Here is a 10199-nt window from a genome sequence, read left to right on the forward strand (position 1 = left end):
TCTTGAATATCAAAGGATTATTAAAATATCTGATATGCTGAGGTAATATTTACAGGCGGACAAAGTAGATTCAAGAGTAGAGGAATTTTATATATTTGAATCAAAATTAATTTTCGAAGTACACAGGGAGCCCAGAAATCCCCATATTATGCCTGACCCCGGCGAAGGGCCTAACCCTATGGGGCACATTCCTGTTGAGCTACCTTGTACCAAACTAAATCTAACATAAACTAAGATAAAAGAAACTAGAGGCACAGCCCATGGTATAATAAAATTTCGGATCTACTGCAGTTCACGGTAAAATATTGCTGGTAACGAATATTGCCAAAAATCATTGAATTTTAAAGGCTGCTAGCTGCTAAACGGCTGAACGTACAGATCATACCCGCACACTATTTTAAGCGGTATAAGAAGGCCTACAAATAATCTGGAATAGCCAAGATCCAATGATGCACAAGGAAAGCTTCACTGAAGAAAAAACGCGTAAAATAGGCCTTTTTCGCGCATTTCTCTGCACTGTGAGATAATTATGCATTATTGATTTATGGCTAGCAGACTTTAAAATTCATAGATTTTTGGCAATATTCGTTACCAGCAATATTTTACCGTGAACTGCAGTAGATCCGAAATTTCATTAAAATATTATAAAACATATATTATACATTAATCACCAATTTATTAGGTAGAGAAAATACAATTTAATATATTTATAAATAACAAATATAATTTTTTCCTAAAATACTCGAGTAAATCGTATATTAAAATATTTTTTTAACAGAAATATAAAATAACATATAATATAATAAACAAATATAGCATTATAAAAACAAAAACTTAACAATAGCATAGTTTTTTTTTTTAATAACATTAACTTTAGATTGTATGTGTTTATTTCGAAACAAATCTTTTTTTCACCTTTTATTTCATTAAACCACACTGTATAGTGTATATGAAGTAATGATGTTATTTTTAACATAATGATTAAACTGTCTTTTTAGCAGAACTTTGTTGAATTTTGGAGTCATCATAAGAGGCTATAGCTCGGATAATATCATCTGAAATAAAATATAAGATTATCAGAAAAAGGAAATTGTTTTCCCCCAAAAATTCTTTTATTAAGGAAACAGATATATTCTCCACCCCTCGCAAAAAAACATTAAATTTTTTTTCTTTTTATAAAAAAAATGAAAGTTGAGTTAGGGAGGAAGCAAGGACATCCAAGCTTTTTTTTGGATGGGGGTAAAATGAAAGGTTTCAATGGTTTAAGGGGGTAATCTCATCTATTCTAAAAAAATTGAGGGTAAACAAGAGATTTTAAAGTTTGAGGGGGTTACTCACACCTTTACCCTTCCCTTCTCTTGGACGTCTATGATGGAGGGTACACAAAGTTTTATTAACTCTACCTTTCATTCGTTGATAAAAACATTGGGTACTATTTTTAATCTTGATTAGGTTAACTTACACAAGGACAAAATAGTTATTTCTCGCATCGTATTATAAACAGCTTTCCGCGGATATAGAATGTACAATTATAAGATTAGAACCAGATTTTCAGCCCCGTGGTGCTATTTTTTTCGTATGGAGAACCGGTTCCTATCCACCGGATTCGAATGAATACGAGAAATTATTTTCTCGTATTCATTCTTCGTATCGATTAGAACCGGTTCTCATCCATACGAAAAAACTATGTCTATCCCGTGCGTTCAGCAACTCGGGGTTAAACAATCTGGTTTTAATCTTATAATTATACATTTTATATACGCGGAAAGCTGATTATAATACTATGCAAGAAATAACTATTATCATATTGTTTTCTACCTTTAGATCACTATGGTCAATGGTCTAATAGAAATTTCAATAAAATAGACTTAAATCTGTACAGGACAAATATGAAACTTTCCTATAGAAGCAATCAGTCTCTCCACAAGACTATCAAATACGTTTTGATACCTCTTTAAATTTTGTGGATTTAAAAAATATACCTATAGTAATATCATTGTTTGATCTACCTAGTCCATTAACTGAAATAGAAAAAAAACATTGAAAAAGATAGTAGGACAGATTTAACATTAACTTATAATCTTTAATTACAAAATAACCTAAATCTTTTTTTACTCTGTTCTACTGATTAAGCTTCATATTCTTAGCTGCAGGGCTCGGCAGCCGCGCGCCAGTCGCCTGTAAGCTTCAGAAAAACCAAACTTTTAAAATTCAGCTGGAAGTCTTAAATTGACACAAATTGACACGGCAATAATGTTTTTTTTAAAAACATTTTCAAATTGCCTTGAATTGGGTTTAAATTTAAGGCTTTTGCGCGGTTGCCGAGCCCTAATTTGAACACAAAAAGGGAAAGAAAGGCTTTAACCATCATGCAAAATAAAAAGAAAATAAATAAAATATACTGCTGCTCTGTCAGACGCTGTTTAACTTACCCAAATCAACCAGGACATTTGTTGAAATTTGATCACGCTGAAATAAATAATATCTAGTTATTTATTGCATCGTATTAAAGACAGCTTTACGCGGATATTAAAATGAAAATCATAAGATTGAATACAGTTTTGTTAGCTTCAAAAGACCAAAAGCCGGGCCAACAACAATGGTATTTATATTTGATTTTGATTTCAATATTAGTGGAAAATTGTCTGTAATACGATAATTTTTCAGTATGGCTGATAACAGGATCGTATCTAGTGTATATTAATCAGTTTCGATTTCGAAAGATTTTGTCCTGTCCAAAGTCCAGTAGGTATGGAATTTATCTGAAAAAATTCCCTGCAAAAAAACATTTACAAGTTCATGCTAAGCAATCTTTTATATATAATAATATTTAAATAAAAAACAAGGATGACAACATCCATAAGTAGCAAAGCAGCCAATCAAAAGGAATAAACTGCATTGATTTAAGTAGTAGATGCGCATGTTCGTAAATTTCTTAACAATAATTTTTTTTAAACATCCGAAAAAAATGCCTTTTTTCTGTTTCAAATTCGATAGCATCCAAAGCAGTACAGACAGACAGAAAAACAAAATGATTTATAGAATAGATGCGAATTGTAAATTAAATACTTATTAACCAAGATTAGTTTTCTCAAAAAGAGTTTGCTTTCCTTTCGTGTTAAGACATACAAAAAGTTTTGATGATTTAATTTATTAGAGACAGACCATATGACCTTTTTATAAAAATGGACTGACATTAAGAATTATAGAGTAGCATAGCAAGCAACTTAGAGTCAAGTATGGCTTATTTAACTTAATTAGACAACAAAAAAAATGTATATCGTTCTAGAGACGTTTTGGAAGTATTAATAAACTTTCAAAGAATAGACAGACATCATACTACTTCAATAAAAGAATATATTTTATAAGATAAGATTCCAAAAGGTTCAGCGATTACAGAGATCTTAAGATTCATTCAGACAGACGGCCAGACATCATTCTACTTTGTATTATAGGTATGTGAAATCTTACAAGAAAATTTTGCCAAACAAACCATGCAGCTGCAGCTCCCATCATAGATGGAAAATCCCAATAAGATCCCAAGCCTGAAATAAAAGGTTCAGCCTCAACAAAATGATTAGAAATAAAGTGAAACTTTTGGATCATGGAAAGAAAAGAAGTATCGGGTTTCTGCATATTTTCACAGTAGATTTATCCTATTTCTAGTATCTACTGGGGGCAAACCCTGCGGGGCTAATTCCTAACACAGCGGGACAATCATTAACATTTACCTAACCTAACCTAAAATAACATATCAAAAGCTACCGTGAAATATGAAACCCGCTACTTCGTTTTCTTTCCATGAACCAAACTTTTAAGCACCTGAAGAAAATGAGAGACTTAGTTATTAAAAATGCTCTACTAAAATTTTAAACAAAAAACAATGCAAAAAGAAGTTGAACGTAAAGTGGAGAATTTGAGAATTTTAGTCGCTTTTAATCCTAGTTTCCAATTTCCTTTGATTGCTTAAAAGTTAAAGTTTTTTAATAATCATTTTGAACCTCAAATAGGAAAGCAAAAACAAGTCATTTTAGAATTCCAAACAACTCATGCAATTTATTATTTGAATTCAATTTTGAGTTCAATGAAATTTAGATTATTCTAAATCCCTGTAAAAAAAGTAACGGGATATCTATCTGTCTGTGTATATTGAAGGATCTCTTTAACCACCGGACCGAGATGGTTCTCCTTTACAATATAGCTACTCATAGTTCCTGGGAAGGTTTATATTTATTTGGGGGGTAAGTACCACCTCGACCCTAATACAAATCGCCCCTAGAAATAATGACCCCATGAATATTTTTTCTCACTTTTTACAAATACTATTGAAAATGAGGGTGGGGGGCAACTTTCCCACCCAACCCCAAGTGTCCCTAGATGCCTCTAGGGGTGTAGCTACTAGTAATAGATATAATGGTACACCGCCAAACGGTTGATTTATTTATTGTACAAAAATACTCCCCACCACCTATTTTCGAAATAATGAAGGAGGGGTGGGTGGTTGGTAGATTTTCATTTTCTTTGTTTATTACTTTTGGTCAAGTTACTTTAATTATATTGAGTAGTTAATTATCTAACAAAAATTATAATTAATTGATAAATTCAAACACCATCATGCAGCTTAAATAGATAGATTAACAAGAATAAAAAATAGAATAAGAAGAAATAATCTTTAAAGTGAAAATAAACATTTACTAATAAAACTAAATATAAAATGTTATTAAAAATCACTTTTATCCACTTACCGTCTAAGAAATCACTTTGACCCACCCGCTGTCGAATAGCAAATGTTGGGACATAGGTTAACCTTCCCCTAAAAGTAGAAATAAAAAATTATTCATAAACAATGATGATTAACTTTACATACTCATAACTAACCCCCTTTATTTTGATCATTTGTAATATATTAGTTTCACACTGCATAAAAGCAAAGTTGATAGTTGGCGTTTAAAAATATATTTTTTAAAAATATTTTCTAATCAATGAGCATATATTTCTTTTATAAATCATTTTATGAGACTTTGCTGCAGTTATAGATATCTAGGAGTATATCCTTTTAGGGGTCTAAAGGGATGAGACAATGGCCGATTATTAGATGAAAATCCCCAAGGATTTCATACAAAAGTAACGCTTTTTATGTTACAATTGCTGGTTGAAACGTTTGGACATTCAACTTAATGAACAAACCAATCAAAATTCAACAAAAGAACCCAAAGCAAACCAATAAGAAAACCTTATTATAAAACTTAGGGGACTAAAGAAATAAACAGCCTAATGTCCCCTCCCTCCTATATATCCTAAATCGTAACCCGCTTTGACCTAAGTCTATTCTATGCTTTATTGAAAGCTCCACTGGTTATGTATAATTGTTGTCCTTGTATTCAGAGTAGCTAGCAGCTACACAGGCCTTTTCAAGCACTTTAGAGAAATTATCCTCCTCTATTAATATTGTTCTAACAAGGATGACAACATCCATAAAAGCGAAGCTCTACAATGGAAGGACAAACAAATTTTAAAACTTGTAGGGTGACAGAACTGAATAAACTGAATAATAATGCATAAGTCTATAAAAAATTGTAAGTCAATTTGTTGAAAAACTGATTAAATACATCATGCTGTTAATAGGAATTAGATGAATAGGATAATTTTAAGATACAAAAATTTGTTGTCAAAAACTAAAAAATCGGTTTGTTTAAATGGACGTACGGACTTTTTGGTAACGATTATAGAAAAGCTTCGCTTTCAAAAAAGAAAAAAATTATTGAGGATAGGTCACTTTTTCTAAGAGAGATTTTTTTGGGAAGGTAAAAGAAACCCATATAAAAGATATATTTTCTTAATAAAGGTTTACTGTTAAAGAGAAACAATTCGAGCTTAGTTGTTAAGGAGATCCTTCATTATACACAGACAGACATACATCCTATAACTTTTATATGAGGTTTGATTTACCTTTGGTTAAAATTTCTAAGATTTGGGGTAGATTGATAATTTTGTCTTCTTCTTCGACCAATCTATCACACAAAAGATTCAAATATTTTTCATTAAAAACCATACATTAGTTTAAAAATAATTATTGTAATCTATGTATAAAATTAGTGGTTGAAACGGTTGAAAACTCAACTTAATGAATCAACATGAACTGAAGTCCCCAAAGTTGTTAAGCCAACGAATAAGAGAACGTTATTATAAAACTTTGGAGAATAGTGTAATAAAAAGCCAACTGTCCCCTTTCTCTCTGGATAGACCTAGATATTTTGATAGCTAATAGTGCAATTAACAGAGAACTAGATATTTTTTTTAAGTTGGAGGTTTTAGGGCAAAATTAATAATTCTTTAATTGCTATCTACCTGATTTATCCACAGAAAAAAATATAAGTTTCAGTACCTGTTGATGAAATCTTGGAACTTGAACCGACGGGGATCTGTACGGCCTTCTTATTGGTCTGTTTATTTGTGGCTGAGGTCTTCTATGAGGGAAAATCACAAATAAGGGAATAGTAGCTTTCGCAATATTCTGTAAAATTGTGAGCAAGCTTCCAGTCAAATGCGTTTATTAAGTCTAACTGTTCTTAATGTTGACCAAATACATAGTATAATTAAACTCATATTTAAAAACAATTTGACCTATTAAGCGCATTTGACTGGAATCTTACTCACAACTTTACGGAATTTTGTGAAAGCTAATATTCCCTTTGTTGTATAAGGCGATATAAATGTTTGTCTAGGTGTATAATATCTATTTATATTTTTGTAAGCATAGAATTTTCATTTAACAGGTTTTGCTTAGAATTTTTGCTTTGGGAGTTTTTTTCTTAAAAAATAATTATCACTCTTCATAAAAGAAAAATAATCTTCATTTTAAAATTATGAATGAAGGTGGTGGTAGCTCCCGTGCCTTTCTGGGGCTAAACCTTCAGAGGATAGAGGCGAAGCAGATGATTAGATAAAGGCTTAAAGAAAGCCTGCACGTAATCAACCGCTCTAAATGCTTAACGATAGACAAAAGTATTCACCAAACCCAAAATATGAATCCTCCATCTTAAAAAGACTTTTTAAACCTTTAAAATTTCTTATATTAGGGCTTTTTGTTATTGAAGCTGGAAGTTTTATATCTATTTAGGGTATTGGGTATGCTTGTGACAGTCTTTCAGCAGTTAGAGCGGTGTATTTCCTGCAGGCTTCCTTTAAATATAAAGTGTACCTGATTACTCTTTTGCTGAATCCAAGTCTTGCTGGAGATTGTGAAAATCTTGGCCGATTCTGAAATGAAAAATAATTGTTGGAAAGCTATCTTTTAATTACTAAATCAATTATTTTCATTATTTATATAATATATACCCATAACTAAAAATATAAAAGGCGCTTGTATGAAAGTTGTGAACATATCTTTCAGTTTGTTGAATATACACAAAAATTGAATACATTATACAAATAGTAATTCATTCAGACATTAATTACTTATATAAAAACATTTAAATCTAAATTTAAAATTAAAAGGCTGTCAACACCGTCCCCAGGCGTTTTTCAGTCCTTGGATACTTGTATTATATTGTGTTACACCTATAGTATTCATTGTTTACAAAAAGAATAAGTTTATTAATAAATTCTTAATGCAATGTAGTTATCATTTATAAATGTTGAATATTAAATGTATGTATATGTTGTTTTGTCCCAATAAACATTTGAATTTGAATTTGAGACAGAAATGCAATTGTGGAAAAAAATAAGATTAATTTTATTTTAATGGTTACAGGTTAGGTAAATTAGTTCACCCACCCAAAATTAATGTAATTGTGTAAGTTATTTACTGAAGTCCAACATCAAAGATTTTTAACAATCTTAAGTCTAGCAACTGAGCTTGTAAGAACTGTCCTGGATTATTGACTAAAATCTAGGACTCAAGTTTACCTGAACTGGTCTTGGAGGTTTGCTGAAGTCTAGCACCCCAGGTTTACCTGAACTGGACTGGGAGGTTTGCTGAAGTCTAGCACCCTAGGTTTACCTGAACTGGTCTGGGAGGTTTGCTGAAGTCTAGCACCCCAGGTTCCAGGTAGTCATAGTTTCCATAGTCAACTGGCTCAAAATCAAAGTCAATTTTCTCCAGACTTTCACTGAAATAAAGATTATAAACTTACTTATATTACTTATAAACAAAAATTTCGGATTGCCATATACTTTTAGAACTTACAGATATAAGTTAAGCAAACAAATAGTATGAAGTATTTAGCCTTTAACAGAGAAAGACTGGTCTTAAAATTTATAAGAAAACAGTCACCGTAATATTATAGACATCGTATTAAATATAAACAGCTTCCGCGGACATGCCATACATTTTTTTCTCTTCATGGCTGAGAGCTGGTTCTTATCCAGCGGATATTAATCCGTTTCTAAGCCATACTGGAAAAGTCATACCATACCTGTGTTTATCATTCAAAAGTCTGTTTCTTTCAAACAGATCTTGCAGAGTTTTGACTTCCTCAGTGTCAATATATTCATAATTATTGTCAACATAGAAGTCAACATCATAATCAAAATCATCAGTTTCTGTAATATAAAAATGCCTTTATTTTAATGAACTATTATTTTAAATTCAATGTATTTTAACTCTTTTCTCTTTTTCCTATTTTTTTCAAAAAATTATATTAAAATATTGCATTTTTCCTGGATTTTTATAATCTAGCCCATTTGGTTTGGGTTTATTGTGGTTATTTGGTTTGGCTGTATTAGTTTGGGGCCTCGCAGTATTGCTAGATGCAGGTGTATTGCTGGGCTCACTATTACCAATGCCCCAGGGGAGTTGGAAACTATTAATATTTCTTTTTATACATTCCATCCAAATATCATATTGATGATATTATTCAAAAGAGCAAACAAGAAAAATGCTCTGAAAAGAGCTTGCAAACATATTTTTGCTTTATATGAAAAAGACACTTACCCGTCTATATTTCATATATTATGAAGTTTAGTTTTTTTACTTAATGTTCAGATCTCTCTTATTACTGAACTAATTATGTTCTCCATTTTGGGGAAGCTTTAAAAGGGTCCCGTGAAGGTTTTAGGCTATTTTTTACTGCTCTTCTACCCATATCTTTGCTATCTAAAATAGCATTAAATGGATGTTTGTATAATGCACCTGGTTGGAAAACTTGGAAAGCTGGGAAACTTGAAAGATCCTCCTTGACAAATGTATAATTTCTTATAGTCAGGGACAAGGATTCAGGTAGAAATTTATAAGTGGAATATTTCTTCTATATTAACCCATTTATACCCACCTCCTTTTGGTTAAAACCCAAAATCTGATGAACTGAAAATAGTTGCCGAATGTGTACGCAGTTTCCTGGGTGTTTCCTCATCCTAGCTCAATATTTACTACTAGCTACAAATCTTTAAACTTCCCTTTAAAAAATCAAAATTTGAATGTATAAACGATTTATACATTATACATTATAAATTTGAATTTTTTAAATTTTGATTTTTTTTTTGAAGTTTGAAGCTTTTTAGCTAGTAGTAAATATTGAGCTAGGATGAGAAAACACTCAGGAAACTGCGTACACATTCGGCAACTATTTTCAGTTCACCCAAAATCTGCTTTACAAATGGATATATAATATGTGGATATTGTTAGAGATTCTCGCATACCCTGACAAAATATTTCTCCCAACTGGCTAATATAACGTTACTACCCACCACGATCCCCCCTCCCCCCCACCTATGACTGTACCCAATCACCTCCACTGACCATGGTAGGCCGTATTAAACTATATATAGGACTATATTAGCAACCTAAATTGACGATAAAAATCCTCTGTCAAAATATCCACGTATTTAAGATCCATTGCTTTACCCTTTATCTCAACAAAATATCCAAAATTCTAGTTGGATGAATCAGAGAATTAGAGTAACCATGACTTTGAAAAAAAATCATTTACACCAAAGAAAATTAAGTTTAATTATAAAAGAATTTTTTGCAATCCTCTTTTTATTAAATTTGATTGAGGAACTTATTTATCTTTGTTATTAGTAAACCTATCGTTTAGGATTTTAAAAACATTTCCTACTCTAAGAAACTATACCCTGTGAGGACGCCTGAGGGGGTGGAGAGGGACTGGGAGGACTTGGTCTTGCCACAGGTGCACGAGTAGCCAGATGAGGCGGTGCCCAGGTACTCGGTCTATTTACAGGTTTGTGTTTTAACATTT

The 10199-nt window shown here is 31.6% G+C and overlaps 1 protein-coding gene across 1 annotated transcript; it reads right to left on the reverse strand.

The window, feature by feature from the left end:
• Positions 1 to 659: 659 nt before the first annotated feature.
• LOC145333289 (uncharacterized) lies at positions 660 to 10197 on the reverse strand. Its single transcript, XM_080178418.1, has 13 exons — positions 10074 to 10197; positions 9134 to 9176; positions 8662 to 8804; positions 8418 to 8544; positions 8003 to 8111; positions 7202 to 7260; positions 6386 to 6467; positions 5950 to 6011; positions 4746 to 4813; positions 3472 to 3545; positions 2433 to 2469; positions 1983 to 2021; positions 660 to 1055 (listed from the first exon to the last, which is right to left on the reverse strand). The coding sequence occupies exons 1-13, from the start codon at positions 10195 to 10197 to the stop codon at positions 982 to 984; spliced, it is 1041 nt and encodes a 346-aa protein (XP_080034544.1). The 3' UTR covers positions 660 to 981.
• Between the last annotated feature and the right edge of the window lie 2 nt (positions 10198 to 10199).

The sequence above is a fragment of the Acartia tonsa genome, chromosome 12, assembly GCF_053477335.1.
Source record: "Acartia tonsa isolate MP-2025a chromosome 12, ASM5347733v1, whole genome shotgun sequence".
Classification (NCBI taxonomy): Eukaryota; Metazoa; Arthropoda; class Copepoda; order Calanoida; family Acartiidae; genus Acartia; species Acartia tonsa.

What these genes read in the sequence shown, in the direction of transcription:
- LOC145333289 (XM_080178418.1), bottom strand. Translation starts at nt 10,197, where the DNA reads ATGTTAAAACACAAACCTGTAAATAGACCGAGTACCTGGGCACCGCCT. An exon ending in AACCTCCCAGACCAGTTCAG is followed by an intron (nt 7,261 to 8,002) that starts GTAAACCTAGGG and finishes TTTTCATTTCAG; the next exon opens with AATCGGCCAAGATTTTCACA. An exon ending in AAACAATGATATTACTATAG is followed by an intron (nt 1,056 to 1,982) that starts GTATATTTTTTA and finishes ATTTTATTTCAG; the next exon opens with ATGATATTATCCGAGCTATA.